This window comes from Oncorhynchus tshawytscha, linkage group LG05, assembly GCF_018296145.1.
Source record: "Oncorhynchus tshawytscha isolate Ot180627B linkage group LG05, Otsh_v2.0, whole genome shotgun sequence".
Taxonomy (NCBI): Eukaryota; Metazoa; Chordata; class Actinopteri; order Salmoniformes; family Salmonidae; genus Oncorhynchus; species Oncorhynchus tshawytscha.
Window position 1 is genome coordinate 13,484,708 of NC_056433.1, and position 16,187 is coordinate 13,500,894.

General features: G+C 41.7%; 1 protein-coding gene across 2 annotated transcripts in view; it reads right to left on the reverse strand.

Annotated features, from left to right (window-relative positions):
- Positions 1–5,179: 5,179 nt before the first annotated feature.
- Positions 5,180–16,187, reverse strand: part of enpp1 (ectonucleotide pyrophosphatase/phosphodiesterase 1) — a 43,438-nt gene continuing 32,430 nt past the window's right edge. Inside the window, exons 15-25 of one of the 2 annotated variants that reach the window (XM_024419722.2) lie at positions 15,951–16,078; positions 14,631–14,700; positions 11,780–11,867; positions 11,109–11,293; positions 10,820–10,859; positions 10,533–10,687; positions 9,714–9,849; positions 9,437–9,511; positions 6,461–6,596; positions 6,224–6,368; positions 5,180–5,825 (exon numbers count right to left, since the gene is read on the reverse strand). In XM_024419722.2, coding sequence (XP_024275490.2) covers positions 5,673–5,825; positions 6,224–6,368; positions 6,461–6,596; positions 9,437–9,511; positions 9,714–9,849; positions 10,533–10,687; positions 10,820–10,859; positions 11,109–11,293; positions 11,780–11,867; positions 14,631–14,700; positions 15,951–16,078 — 1,311 coding nt within the window. In that variant the 3' untranslated portion in view covers positions 5,180–5,672. Of the gene's footprint in view, positions 5,826–6,223; positions 6,369–6,460; positions 6,597–7,987; positions 8,923–9,436; positions 9,512–9,713; positions 9,850–10,532; positions 10,688–10,819; positions 10,860–11,108; positions 11,294–11,779; positions 11,868–14,630; positions 14,701–15,950; positions 16,079–16,187 lie in introns of those variants that run through there. The other variant, XM_042321515.1, reaches the window with a different exon arrangement.

A 16,187-nucleotide genomic window follows, 5' to 3' on the forward strand; every position in this document is an offset into this window, starting at 1 on the left:
CATCAGGAGACGTGGAGGAGGCCGTAGGAGGGCAACAACCCAGCAGCAGGACCGCTACCTCTGCCTTTGTGCAAGGAGGAGCAGGAGGAGCACTGCCAGAGCCCTGCAAAATGACCTCCAGCAGACCACAAATGTGCATGTGTCTGCTCAAACGGTCAGAAACAGACTCCATGAGGGTGGTATGAGGGCCGACGTCCACAGGTGGGGGTTGTGCTTACAGCCCAACACCGTGCAGGACGTTTGGCATTTTCCAGAGAACACCAAGATTGGCAAATTCGCCACTGGCGCCCTGTGCTCTTCACAGATGAAAGCAGGTTCACACTGAGCACATGTGACAGACGTGACAGAGTCTGGAGACGCTGTGGAGAACGTTCTGCTGCCTGCAACATCCTCCAGTATGACCGGTTTGGCGGTGGGTCAGTCATGGTGTGGGGTGGCATTTCTTTGGGAGGCCGCACAGCCCTCCATGTGCTCACCAGAGGTAGCCTGACTGCCATTAGGTACCGAGATGAGATCCTCAGACCCCTTGTGAGACCATATGCTGGTGCGGTTGGCCCTGGGTTCCTCCTAATGCAAGACAGTGCTAGACCTCATGTGGCTGGAGTGTGTCAGCAGTTCCTGCAAGAGGAAGGCATTGATGCTATGGACTGGCCCGCCTGTTCCCCAGACCTGAATCCAATTGAGCACATCTGGGACATGATGTCTCGCTCCATCTACCCACAGACTGTCCAGGAGTTGGCGGATGCTTTAGTCCAGGTCTGGGAGGAGATCCCTCAGGAGACCATCCGCCACCTCATCAGGAGCATGCCCAGGTGTTGGAGGGAGGTCATACAGGCACGTGGAGGCCACACACACTACTGAGCCTCAGTTTGACTTGTTTTAAGGGCATTACATCAAAGTTGGATCCGCTTGCAGTGTGGTGTTCCACTTTAATTTTGAGTGTGACTCCAAATCCAGACCTCCATGGGTTGATAAATTTGATTTCCATTGATAATTTTTGTGTGATTTTGTGTCAGCACATTCAACTATGTAAAGAAAAGAAAGTATTTAATAAGAATATTTCATTCATTCAGATCTAGGATGTGTTATTTTATTGTTCCCTTTATTTTTTTGAGCAGTGTATATATATATATATATATATATATATTTTTTTTTTACATTGTTAGCAAACTGGTATGTGACACGTATTAATGCCAAAATAACATATAAAACAGGTGGCCAACGTTTCCCAGGAATTCAGTCTTATTTACTTTGGTTTGCTCACCCACACAAGCCTGTAAATGCCGTGACACCCTGTGGAGATTGGATCTGGGAGTGTTTTGGTCACTGTAAATTTGGTATTGTTTGATTGGTCAATGGTGGTTGGTTTGGTGTTGAAAGGTTACACCTTCAGATGTTATAAATGGAATTAAATGCTTTTGTTTTCTCTCTAATCCTGCATTCAGTCCACAGAGGAAGGTTGTTTGATCAGTTCTCATTTCCTAGACTTCTAGGCCTCTGCCCTAGTAAACATCTCTTTGTTCATGCTTTGTCCTATGAGTTAACCTTAGGATCTATATGCTTGGAATAATGCCTTGTAATGCTTGTTATTGCTTTGTAACTTAAGCTTAATGCCTTTTATATGAATCCATTCATTGTACAATGTTAATTGTCTATATCAAAGGAAGACGTTTCATTCTCAGACCAATTCTTGTTAGTCAACGTCAACTCATTGCCTAATGTATCTTTATGGAGTCAGAGAACCATTTTAATAGGCTAATTGCTAGGTCTTATTACAGGTTGCCTGTAAGATATTTATAATATCATTCATGACAAATATTAGTGTCCACTACAGTCTTGCTGTGTTAAACAAGGCTTTATGAGTCCCCAAGGTCGTTCCTGCCCATCCTTTGCAGAGATTTTTGTACACTGTCGCTATAGCTGTCATTACTTATGGGCAGATGTGTGAGGAAAATGCAAACTTTTAATTGTTTTACATAATGGGAAAATAATGTAGGTATTCAATGTTTTAGTTTAACTCATGTCAAAATGCTCTTGACTTCTCAGTTGCTTGTTGTGGATAAATTGGTGCACACTGCTGAAAGACTGACAACTTACATAATGCCAGTAGAAGACCAACTAAAAGTGGGAGCTTTTCACTGAGCCAGTGTTGACCCCCTGTGGCAGTTGTTAATATGTATATTATTACTTTTGAGTTTTTATTTCACTCAGTGGTCATGCTGCTGCTCGCCCTATGATCATTCCACCCCACACCCTCAAGCCTTTACTCTGCCTCCACCCCAATGGACATGTATATATTCATCACTGCTACAGTTATGATGTACATAGTTCTATTTCGATTATTTTCATTACCACTTTCATTATTTTATTTCACTAGTCCTGCATGTTGGAGCTCCAAGCCTTAGATGTTCACTGTACCCTGCAATCACACCTGCAACCCTGTACATGTGACTATTAAACAATCTGAATCTCTGAATGTTAGGTAACTACTCAGTTTTTCACAATTCTTGACATTTAATCCGAGCAAAAATTCCATTTTAGGTCAGTTAGGATCACCATTTTATTTTAAGAATGTCAGAATAATAGTAGAGAGTGATTGATTTCAGCTTTTATTTCTTTCATCACATTCCCAGAGGGTCAGAAGATTACACACACTCAATCAGTATTTGGTAACATTGCCTTTCAATTAGGTCAAATGTTTCAGGGAGCCTTCTACAAGCTTCCCACAATAAATTGGGTGAATTTTGGCCCATTCCTCCTGACAGAGCTGGTGTAACTGAGTCAGGTTTGTAGGCTTCCTTGCTCGCACACGCTTTTTCAGTTCTGCCCACAAATTTTCTATAGGATTGAGGTCAGGGTTTTGTGATGGCCACTCCAATACCTTGACTTTGTTGTCCTTAAGCCATTTTGCCACAACTTTGGAAGTATGCTGGGGTCATTGTCCATTTGGAAGACCCATTTGCGACCAAGCTTTAACTTCCTGACTGATGTCTTGAGATGTTGCTTCAATATATCCACATACTTTTCCTACCTCATGATGCCAATGATTTTGGGAAGTGTACCAGTCCCTCCTGCAGCAAAGAACCCCTACAACATGATCCTGCCACCTCCGTGGTTCACGGTTGGGATGGTGTTCTTTGGCTTGCAAGCCACTCCCTTTTTCCTCCAAACATAACAATGGCCATTATGGCGAAACAGTTCTATTTTTGTTTCATCAGACCAGAGGACATTTCTCCAAAAAGTACCATCTTTGTCCCCATGTGCAGTTGCAAACCGTAGTCTGGCTTTTTTATGTTGGTTTGGAGCAGTGGCTTCTTCCTTGCTGAGCGGCCTTTCAGGTTATGTCGATATAGGACTTGTTTTACTGTGGATATGGATACTTTTGTACCTGTTTCCTCCAGCATCTTCACAAGGTCCATTGCTGTTGTTCTGGGATTGATTTGTACTTTTCGCAACAAAGTACATTCATCTCTAGGAGACAGAGCGCGTCTCCTTCCTGAGCGGTATGACATCTATGTGGTACCATGGTGTTTGTACTTGTGTACTATTGTTTGTACAGATAAACGTGGTACCTTCAGGTGTTTGGAAATTGCTCCCAAGGATGAGACTTGAGTTCTACAATTGTTTTTCTGAAGTCTTGGCTGATTTCCCCATGATGTCAAACAAAGAGGCACTGAGTTTGAAGGTAGGCCTTGAAATACATCCACAGGTACACTCCAATTGACTCAAATGATGTCAATTAGCCTATCAGAAGCTTCTAAAGCCATTACATAATTAGTGTAAACTTCTGACCCACTGAATTCTAAGTTAAACAATTATTGGAAAAACAAAAAATTGTGGAGTGGTTGAAAAACAAGTTTAATGACTCCAACCTAAGTGTATGTAAATGTCTGACTTCAACTGTACATTGGATGTCATGTACTGCATATCTTGTTTCATACACTGTATACTTTGTCTTTTAGAGTCATGCTAATCTTGGTATTACTTTAAGTTCCTGTCACGACCAAAGTACACACATGTACATGTATTTGCAACCACAACACATGTACACCACATACTTATGTGCACACACCAATAGTCCTGTCAAGAATTTAATCCCAATTCCCCACATCAACTTCACAACCTTTAATTTACAGTGACAGAGCAATAAAAATAAACTCAATATATAAAAACATTGATATTAACAAAATAAAAACACTATCTAGTCAAACATACAATGACACCATTTGGCAAGTGCAACCATGAACATGTGTGTGGAATGTGTGGTTTTCCTGTTTTTGTTCTTGTAGACTAAACACTTTTTTTTGAGCATCCATGCCATGTCTTTCAGCCAACTCTCCGAATCACAGACATCTGAGTCAAAAACTTTGGCAGTGTTTCAGTCCTTCGGCCAGTGGCCGTTACTAGCTTTTGCATTCCAGAATGTCTGAGTTTTCCTGAGAATGTCCCAGCTATTATAATCACTTAGTCAAATAGAATTCCTATTTATATGCCGGTTTCCTCGTATTTTCTTCCATTCTCACTCTTTCCCCTTGTTTTTCTGGGATGAAAGAGGGGTGTTTGGGGTTCAGCAGAGTGGTAGATGGATCTACAGTGCATTCGGAAAGTATTTAGACCCCTTGACTTGTCCATTTTGTTACGTTACAGCCTTATTCTAAAATAGATTTGTTTAAATCCCTCAATCTACACACAATACCCCATAATGACAAAGTAATAACAGGTTTTTAGACATTTTTGCAAATGTAAAAATAAAAAATAAACTGAAATCACAGTTACATAAGTATTCAGACCCTTTACTCAGTACTTTGGTGAAGCACCTTTGGCAACGTTTAAAGTCAAGTCTTCTTGGGTATGACACTACAAGCTTTGCACATCCGTATTTGGGGAGTTTCTCCCATTCTTCTCTGCAGATCCTCTCAAACTCTGTCAGATTGGATGTGGAGCGTCACTGCACAGTTTTTATCAGGTCTCTCCAGAGATGTTCGATTGGGTTCAAGTGGGACCTTATATAGACAGGTGTGTGCCTTTCCAAATCATGTCCAATCAATTGAATTTACAACAGGTGGACTCCAATCAAGTTGTAGAAACATCTCAAGGATGATCAATGGAAACAGGATGCACCTGAGCTCAAATTCAAGTCTCATAATAAAGGGTCTGAATACTTATGTAAATGTCATCAGTTTTTCAATGTTTTTTTTTATTTTTAGATTTGTCATTATGGGTTATTGTGTGTAGATTTATTTAATCAATTTTAGAATAAGGCTGTAACAAGAAAATGGGTCTGAATACTTTCGAAATGCACTGTAATGATGACTTCTTTGGTTCAGTGTTCTGGCTCAAGTCCAAACAGACAACGGTCTATTATATTATGTCTCATAACTTGGCTTCTTTCAGTGTATGCCTTTCTGGTTTAAAGTCTATGATTGAGGTTCAAGCGACTTTCAGGCAATTTCTCACTTAAACAGTACAGCTTTTTTCCCTCTTTATGCACTTAAATATATATATTTTTTCCTCTTTATGCACTTAAATATAAGTGTTACACCTTTTTTAATTTAATGGGATCCAAGGCTACACATTTAGCCCTGGCCTTTTTACTTGCATATGTGTAATAAGGCCTTACAGCGATAACAAAATATGGTACTAAAACCTGCCGGAGGCAACTTCTTGAAATCTTAGAAAGTCTGTAAAAATGTCTTGAGCTGTAGCGTTTCCTCCACTGATATCCTGTTGTGGTAAAAGCTGAGTCCAGTCAGGAGCTCTATGTCTCGGACCCGGGAAGCATGGAACTGGGCCCACTCCTGGACCCATTGGAAGTCTGAGCCATTCTGAGGAGACAGGGAGGAGGAAAAGGAGGGCTGAGTCACTAATAATATTCATAGATTATCTTTACAAACAGCAAAACTAGAGAGGATCCCATATGATCTCCAGACCTAGGTCAAATACACAATCAAATTCTTTGAAATTCCTGAAAATATTTCGGGTGCAGCTGATTTAGCTTGAAATGTGCACATTTGAGACGATTTAATTGGTTGCATTGTACACGGCTAACTAAATGAAGTGCTGCTCAAGTATTTGAAAGTATTTGACATACAGCATCTATTTAAACCAGGTCTGATTATCTCAGCCATCCTTTGGTCTGTTGACATGTTACATTTCCTCAACAGGCTTTTCAGGTGGCCCAGTAGGAAAGAGTAGGACAGCCAGCCAGAGAGGTGTGACTCACAGCACAGGTCTCAGTGTGGTCTGGTCTATGGGGGAGGGTGAAGGAGGTGGTCTCCAGGGGACCCTGGCAGTCAGCAGGGGAGAAGGAAGAGTTTCCACAGCTGGTCAGGATCACATAGAAGTGAGTGGGGATGGGAGCCTCATGTCTGCAGGAGAGAAAGATGGAAACATGTTCATGTACAACTGAGAATTCAAAAAAAGCCAGCAGCAACAACACGCATGGATGATGAACACTTACTGTGGTGTGCTAACTGTAGGAGTGTCAAAGTGTCCGTCGTAGTGCTGGTCAAAGATAGGTCCACTCATAACGTTGACCCCATTCAGCTGCTGGGAATATTTCACCAGGAGGACGTCATGGAAGTACGTCCAAACAGCTGCAAACATACGATCATATACTTATTAAAACAAGAAGTCATTGAACAATGTCTTCAGGGCCCGTATTCACAAAAATGTCTTATAGTATGACTGTTGATCTAGGATCAGTTTTGCCCTGTAGATCATAATAAATGTGATTAAATGGACAGTGTTCGGGGCTGATCCTAGATCAGCATTTCTACTCTGTAGACTTTCACCATTTGCCACCAGAGGGCAGTGAGTGTTTGTAAAGTTATCCACAAAGTGCTTCTGTTCATGGATTTAAAAAACAAAATCCCCTTGCATGACATATCATACTTCATAAACCCCTTTTATGATGGATTACCTTTGTCCACGGGCATCAACAAAAGTAACAACCATTTGCATCTCCCTTTCATCAATATGGAACCCACAAGGTGGCATCATATTGTACCATCCTAACCGCTATCCCATAACCAAGTCCCAAACAGTATCCTACAGCCCAGTGTTTAAAACTCTGTGCTATTATTTTCCATCAGAGTAGACATGACCCCACACCACATTAGCATCATTGTCTGTCTGGGAAAGTCAGGAACACACCTTTAGGTCTACTACCAACACATTGACGGTCTATGAGTAACTATACCACAAGTTGTTATCGGAATGTTGCATCAGGAGTGCTCATGTTCTCACAAATGACATTACGTGCCAAGCAGAGAGTACAAAATGGGGTGGGATTTTAAACGTAACAAACTCCCCTTCTTTAGAATAGCATAGCAAGCAATCACTTTTGTCAAGCCAGTTACACAGAATGGAAAGTGAACAATAAAACACTAAAAAGAGAGCTTAGGGAGTGGGCTGGATTTTTACCGTGACCACTGCCTGATATGGTAACGCCCTGCTGCACCACTACTGTACACTACTGTCCCCTAGACAAAATGTAACAGAGATCCTATGTCTACTGAATAAATATGGCTCACTATGACCATGGTCAGATTACCATGTTAATTCACAGGGAAGCTTTTATGTTGACAGACCAATCTGAGATTTCTCAGTTGGTGTGAGTTTTAAACCCTGCTCCTAAATCTACAGCTTGTTGTTAAGAGTTAAATATTTACTATGGAGTCAGCTTTTTTCCACTATTCAACTAGAACCTTATATCCTAGGAAAAATGGTACGATCTAACAGGAAATACAAGGGGGGGAAAAACCGTCCTAGTACGTTATCTCAGCAGTTGGATCTTTGGGCTGAAATGTATACCTAATTGGCCAAGGCTAGTTCAAAATAGAATAGAGTTGCAGGCTGGGAGTGTTACATGCTGTAAGAATAAGCCTAAGAGTAAAAGTAAAACTGATAGAAACTACACTGAACAAAAATACAAAAACACAACATGCAACAATTTCAAAGATTTTACTGAGGTACAGTTCATATAAGGAAATCAGTCAATTGAAATAAATTCATTAGGCCCTAATCTATGGGTTTCACATGACTGGGAATACAGATATGCATCTATTGGTCACAGATACCGTTCAAAAAACAAGTAGGGGTGTGGAACAGAAAACCAGTCAACCAACCAACCATGCAGTGCTACACATCTCCTTCACATAGAGTTAATCAGGCTGCTGTTGAATGTGGCCTGTGGAATGTTGTCCCACTCCTCTTCAATGGCTGTGCGAAGTTGCTGGATATTGTCGGGAACTGGAACATGCTGTAGTACACTCCAATCTAGAGCGTCCTTGGTGAGTATGCAGGCCATGCAAGAACTGGGACATTTGAACTTCCAGGAATTGTGTGCAGATCCTTGCGACATGGGGCCGTGTATTATCATGCTGAAATGAGGTGATGGATGAATGGCAGGACAATGGGCCTCAGGATCTCATCATGGTATCTCTATGTATAAAATGCTATTGTGTTCGTTGTCCATAGCTTACACCTGCCCATACCATAACCCCACCGCCACCATGGGGCACGCAGTTCACAACGTTAACATCAGCAAACAACTCGCCCACACGACGCCACGTCAGCCATCTGCCAAGTACAATTGAAACCGGGATTTATCTGTGAAGAGCACACTTCTCCAGTGTGGCAGGGGCCTTCAAAGGTGAACATTTGCCCACTGAAGTCGGTTACAACAGTCGAACTACAATCAGGTCAAGATCCTGGTTGCTGGTCTCAGACTATCCCGCAGGTGAAGAATCTCCTGGGCTGGCGTGGTTACACGTGGTCTGCGGTTCTGAGGCCGGTTGGATGTACTGCCAAATTCTCTAAAGCGGCGTATGGTAGAGAATTGAACATTAAATTCTCTGGCAACAGCTCTGGTGGACATTCCTGGAGTCAACATGCCAATTGCTCACTCCTTCAAATCATCTGTGGGATTGTGTTGAGAGACAAAACTGCATTTTAGAGTGGTCTTTTACTGTCACCAGCACAAGGAGCACCTGTGCAATTATGTTGTTTAATCAGCATCTTGATATGCCACAACTTTCAGGTAGCTTGATTATCTTGGCAAAGGAAAAATGCTCACTCACAAGGATGCAAACATATTTCTGCACAAAATTTGAGAGAAATAATATTTTGAATATGAACAATATGAACAATTTCTGGGAGCTTTTATTTCAGCTCATGAAACATGAAATTAACACTTTACATAGTATTTTTTTTAAATGTTTGATCAGTATAAAACAAACCCATTAGTCCAGTGAGAAAAATCTTATAGTAGGCCTATACATACATCATGCAAAGACGCACTGTGTCCTAAGAAGTAATTTCCTGAAGCTGCATGTCCATAATAAATCACACATACCTGGTTGAGTGTTTGAGCTATTATTGCACAGTACCTGAGATTTATCTGTCTCTTAGCCAGCTAGCTTGACCTGCTCACCTTTAAAAGCAGGGTACATGGGCGCAATGTTGCTGGTGAGTAGTGACTCTGCCTCTGTTCCATTGGCACCCAGATCTGAAACATCAACATGAATTAATCACTTAAACACACACACACTAAACACTTCATTTAAATCATCAACTGGTCTTCAAAAGTTGTATAAGAACTGTCCTGATTTAGTGTTAGAATCTGATGCACCGCTGGCTATATGCATGTACAGTAATATGGAGTAGGTATTTAACAAAAGGTTTTGGGGTGTAATCTCCCATGTACTCACTGGGTGGATGCAGCAGGCCGTAGGACAGCGCAGGGTTGTCCTTGTATCTGACACAGTTCTGGCTGAAGAGCGGCGCCACACGGACGTCTGCACGGACACAGGCCTCCGCTACTGGACTCAGTGGCTGGACATTGTTCTGATGGGGACGAGAGAGATGATTCCAGTTCTTGAGCTCTGGTATTAGTTATGTGAACCTGGTTTCATTCCTTATTGCAGGGTTGACTCAATATATACATTAGGATAGTGCTTTTCCCGTTACCTTCTCTTCAGATAAAATAAAACCATGAATCATCTACTTTCGATCCTCTTAATAGCTTTTAGACAGAAAGTAATGGAATAAAAGGAGAATGTTGAGAGAACGAAAGCCAGGGATAGATATACTGTAGAGAGACATCCTGATTTACATTGAGGTTTTCACCACATAATGACAAACATAAGAAGCTATGAAAGCCAGCACGAGTTAGGAAGATCTACAGCCAGCTAGCAGGGCCAGGCAGCAGCTCAGCTCTCAGCACTTCACATCTTTTTTCATATCCTAGCCAAAAACACTAACCAGAGAAACACTAACCAGAGAAACACTAACCAGAGAAACATAATACAACAGTGCATCTCCAACACAACATACTATCTATCTGTAGACATTAAAGAGAGCCAGAGTGTAATGGAGGTGGTTTAGAACCACGCGTGAAGGGTAACATTTCCTAAGATTCTGAAGACTTGCGTTAACTCCCCCAAGCAAATGCCTCGGCTTTAGCTAAGCAGACTAACACATACCTGGGTATGAAACCTGGTCGTTCACACAAGCACATAAAGACTCACCAGTGGGTTAATTGTGTAGGCGACCCATAAGGGCATGAGAGTATCTTTGCTGTAACCGTTGATGTAGTCGGCGTGGTGCAGGACACAGTACTCTGAATTCTCCTGGAGAACTCGAGGGATTCCATATGGTAGGTGAAGAGCCTTGGTTCCGGAAACTGAGAGAGGGGAGGGTGTGATAAAAAACATAATCATAGACAAAATAGAGCCATGGTTACGCTAACTGGAGTGTTTGGCAAAGTTTTTACTACTAAGGCATTACAAAGAGACCCCATGAAGTGTATACTCACTGGAATTGTCTTTGATGAGTTGCCTGTTCATAGTCTTCTCCTGAAACATATTTTCAGCATGTTAGTGTGTCTGTCAACTTTTCTCCCTCTGAGTGCTTCTGGGTTATCAATCATAAAGTGAGGATAAATATTAGTTTTCAATGAAGCACCTTTCAAACATTGAGGATTTAGAGTGTTATGGACAGGACAGACCCTCTGTCTACCCCTCCCCTCCCAGTCCTGCTCTCTGGGGATGGATGTGCGAGTTTGAGGATACACCCCCCTCCCTGATTGTACCCCCTGGTCATACCACTGCTTTGGTGCGGGTGCTGCAGCTACAGCCCAGGTGGTCAGAGGGGGCAAGGCCACTGGCCTTACAGGTGGAGTTAGAGGAGAGCTCAGCTGGGTACACGGGGCGGTGGGGAGGGTTCTTCAGGAGGTGGTTCAGACTCCCATGGGTCCCGTTGTTAGGAGCAGGGGGAACGTCCAACAAATCTGACAGACAAAGAGAGAGGATGATAGATAGAGACGGGGGGGGGAGAAATAAAGTGAAAGTAGAGAGTTGAAAAGGTATTTTCTTTAACTGACTAGATTTGATCTAATGGGCTAACTGTACAGAATTGCTGTGTGACTATAGACTTAGTTTCCAGTGGTGGTGCTGTGGCCTTCTCAACTGGCACATCCTCTTTGAAACGTATCACAATGTTGAGAAATAGTCCTGGGAGTTCTGTATAGAAGTGGTTGAAATGATGCTATAATGAATGTAAAGCCAGTTCGGCCTGCTGAAATAATTTCACTTTAGAGAAGTATTACTTAGCCTGGGTACCAGTCTGTTTAGATATCATTCCACTCCTTTGGCATGACAATTCCATCAGGAGTTGGCAAGAGAGCGGAAACAGACTGGCACCCAGGCTAATCCTTTCTAGTTATGCAACAGGACATTGTCCCCATGTTAAATGGTCCATTGAGTAACAGGCTTACCACACAGGAGGTTGTACACTTCAATGTTTTCAAAAGGTGCAACTTGGGTCTTGTATTTCAGCCCTGGTCCATAACTGATAAAAATGGCCTGAAAAATACAAAAACAAACTTAATTCATTTTCACAAGAATAACTGACACATGAATAGATAGAGACACGCTATTCATGACAGTGGAGTAGACATGTTAGATATGGAGAGAAGAACAAAGTAACCACAATTTCATCTCATTTAGTTAAAATTTCCCTACACCTACGAAGGAGTCAAAACCACAAATAGACCATGTGTAAACATCAGAATAGCTCAAAGTAAACCGTGTGGGAGTTTAAGTACTTAAATGACCTTCCAAAAAGGTGGGTTGAAAAGCAATTAACATTTTGAAATAATCATAAGATGAGCCTTAAAGCGGCAATCAGCAGTAGAAACAATAACAAGGGGACTCCCAGCCCTTGTTTAAGTAAAAAGCTGAGAGATGGGGCTGGAGAAATCGACCACTCTCAAATTCAGAGCTATTGATGCAAGGACTAACCATCCATGAAATCAAAATGATAGTTTTAACCATGTTGCGGCTGTATAGTGTTTGGTCACATTTACTTAGTTTACAAACATTTAAGTAAAACAAACTTACAGTATATTTTGGGTTCTGATGGGGTATGACAGTTGACGAGGCATTCTTAACTTGTATTCTTCATGAGTCAATGGGCACATAATTCATTTATAAGTCCAAAAATGTATGTAGTAACTGCTGATTGCCCCTTTAAAACGTGGGTGGCTACTAAATTAAATAGGTGATGTTGCTACTTGCTAGCTATGTCTGCTTTTCTTCCGGTCTGCAGCAACACACACAGAAGATATTTTCAGCAGACTTTCATTTGACTCATGCACCTGTTTTATTTAGGTTAGCGAGTAAAGTCGCAGGGATAATTATAGCAACACATTCCAGGTGTGACCACGTCTAGAAAGATACACAGACCTATTATAAACATAAAGACTAACAGGGAGATGCCAGGGAGACGTCTAGTAAACTATAGTAAACATAGCCATGAGAAAACACAACACAAATGGGAACAAAGCATACTGTTATAGGGGATGGTATTTCAGCAGGCTTATTTTGGGAGAGATTTACTAAGGCCGGAAACATACACATAAAGACTAACATGGAGACGGGGAGAAATCTAGTAAAACCTAGTAAAAATGTACATGGGAAAACAACAACTCCAAATGGGAGGACATTGTACTGTTGTAGGTGATGGTATTGCAGTGGGTTTACTTTGGGAGAGACTTGACTCTCTCGGAGGACACAGCTTGATTTAACCTAAAGAATGTCAGGCATGATTTAACAAACTGGGGCTCCTTTGGAGTGGCCTGCTCCCAGATCTGTTTGGGACATTTGGCCTGAGAATGGCCATACAGGTGTAGGATCTTAATTTGAGTCAGTTTGCTACAGCAGGAAAATAATCCTGCAGCTACAGGAAATGTGGATTATAATGGACTTTTTTGTAGGAGTTGATACATTTTTCTGCAAATCAAGTCTGAAATGTTTAAGTGAAAATTACAAACGTAAGGGCCTCCCGGGTGGCGCAGTGGTTTAGGGCACCAGTCTCTGCAGTGCCACCAGAGACTCTGGGTTGGCGCCCAGGCTCTGTCATAATTGGCCGCGACCGGGAGGTTCGTGGGGCGACGCACAATTGGCCTAGCGTCATCAGTGTTAGGGAGGGTTTGGCCGGTAGGGATATCCTTGACTCCTGTGGCGGGCCGGGCGCAGTGCGCGCTAACCAAGGTTGCCAGGTGCACGGTGTTTTCTCCGACACATTGGTGCGGCTGGCTTCCGGGTTGGATGCTCGCTGTGTTAAGAAGCAGTGCGGCTTGGTTGGGTTGTGTATTAGAGGACCCATGACTTTCGACCTTCGTCTCTCCCGAGCCCGTACGGGAGTTGTAGCGATGAGACAAGATAGTAGCTCCTAACAATTGGATACCACAAAAAAATTAAGAAAATTACAAACGTTAGAAGCCTTTTAAAAACTCAAATACACTAAGTTTGCTTTTCCTACCACCCAGAACCTATATACTAGGTGGTGTCACCTAGTAAGATCCAAAAAATGGTCAAAGACTCCAGTAACCCAAGACAGACTGTACTCTCTGCTATCGCACGGCAAGCGGTACCGGAGCACCAAGTCTTGGTCCTTAACAGCTTCTACCCCCAAGCCATAAGCCTGCTGAACAATTAATCCAAAGGCCACCAGACCTATTTACATTGACACCCACACCCACTTTGTTTTTACAATGCTGCTACTCGCTGTTTATTATCTATGCATTTACCCCTACCTACATGTACAAAATACATCGACTAACCTGTACCCCCACACATTGACTCGTTATTGTTATGTAATTTGTTACTTTTGATTAGATTTTTTTTTCTTAAAAAAATATTTACTATATAAACTAAACTCTTTCTTGAACTGCATTGTTGGTTAAGGGCTTGTAAGTAAGCATTTCACGGTAAGGTCTACCTACACCTGCTGTAGTCGGCGCATGTGACAAATCAGCAACAAAAGGGTGATCAAATTAAGATGCTATATCTGTAGGAGATGGCACAATCAGATCTGGGACTCAGGCTACCTCTCTGTAGTGCTTTCATCATAGAACTTCACATCAAAATAAAAAATGAGTTGTGTTTTTTAGCTAATCTCCATGTGATTCAAGTGTAATGTAGCTATTAGCGTTAGCTGTTTTTTAGTTAGAGACAGTATGTTCGGATGGGTTTCCCTGGATGTGTGCATAACCACGTGTCCATACTGTAATATCACAGAGTATCAACGGAAGTACAGCATCATCCCTCTCACCCTTCCCTGACCTGCATGTTTTTGAAGACGTTATCCGAGCCGTGGAATCCACCAGTGCAGTACTTGACTTCCGTAGGTTGTCTGTGGATGAACAGAGATGAAAAAACATTATTCCATTCCTAGAAAAAACATCACCCCTCCAAAAGAACACAGAGGGTGTTCTTTAATGGAAGTCTCTCCAAAATAATCCAGGTAGAATCATGGATTCCTCAGGGCAGGTGTCTAGGCCCCTTACTTTTTTCAATCTTTACTAATGACATGACACAGAGTTCTGTATTTTATATATATTTATACAACACTAAAATTGAGGGGTTTTCAATTGAACAGCTGTATAAACCAGCCCAACTAATAATAGCTCACATCCTCAACTGTGGCAACCATAACAACAAGGAACAGCTTTCAGCACCCATTAAAGACATCCGTAAAAAACATGCCCAAACATGGGCAAAACAAAATGTCTGTTGGTATGTTAATAGGCTTTCTGTTAACCGGAGACCAACTATCACTTTTCATATGTGGCAGCTGTTGAGAATTTCAGCGGTCAAGTTAGGGCTAGTGAGTAGTCTTGTCGAATAATGTCTCATTGCAACAGACAAACATAACGAGAGTTAAACATTTACTTTTCAATCATTTAGCAGACGCTCTTATCCAGAGCGACCCACAGTAGTGAGTGCATACATTTTTGTACTTTTCCGTATAAATATAAAGTGGGATCACCTTTTGCAAGTACCTGTAACTGCTTTCAAAGTGCATGTAGGGAGAAATGCATATAGGGACAAGTGCATGTAGGCACAACGTTTAAAGTGAATGTCAATGGATAATGTGTAGTTCTAACCGGTGTGGATTTAGTTTTGCCTGGAACTGATGACTTGAAAAAGGAGTGAACCGTGATGAGTAGGCTAACTATTAAATATTTAAAACGGTACTTATTTACTTAGGTTATTCCACAACAGATACTTTGGCTTAATGCCAGAGTAAAGCCAAAAGTGCAGCTTAGGTTATGTGATAAAACAAAGTGTTGCGTTTTCAAAGAAATTACATTTAGGGTTATGGTTCATACTGTATACGGTTCCTACAGATGTCATATCTTAATTTGACCGGTTGTCACAGAGAATGAGCCTTGTGATTTACATACCTTCATTGAAAACCCAGAATTATCTTTCTCTCAGTAGATCTAACAACTAAACTATAGCCTATCAAAGCTAATTTCCCATTTGCAGGATTATTTTACTCATGTTCAAATTAAGATCCCACATCTGTATGAATAAAGATGTAAAAACACAAAATGTGTTATGAAAAAAAAAGCAAACAAGAGTTATGTTATGACATACAGAGCTGCTTGCCAGCCAGGCTTCATGTAGAGATGGGCCTTCTCAATGCGCACGTTGTTAGCAAAGTGCATCCGTTTGGGAAGGTGCTCTTTGAGGTAGGGCCTCATGGGCTGGTCAGGGATCCTGCACTTCAAAACACACAGCAAGAGAAGAGCAGAGAGTCAATGAAGGGACAGAGGGAGAGGCCTGTTTGACATAAGCTAAGGCAAGCAAATCATTTTTCAATTCATCTTATTA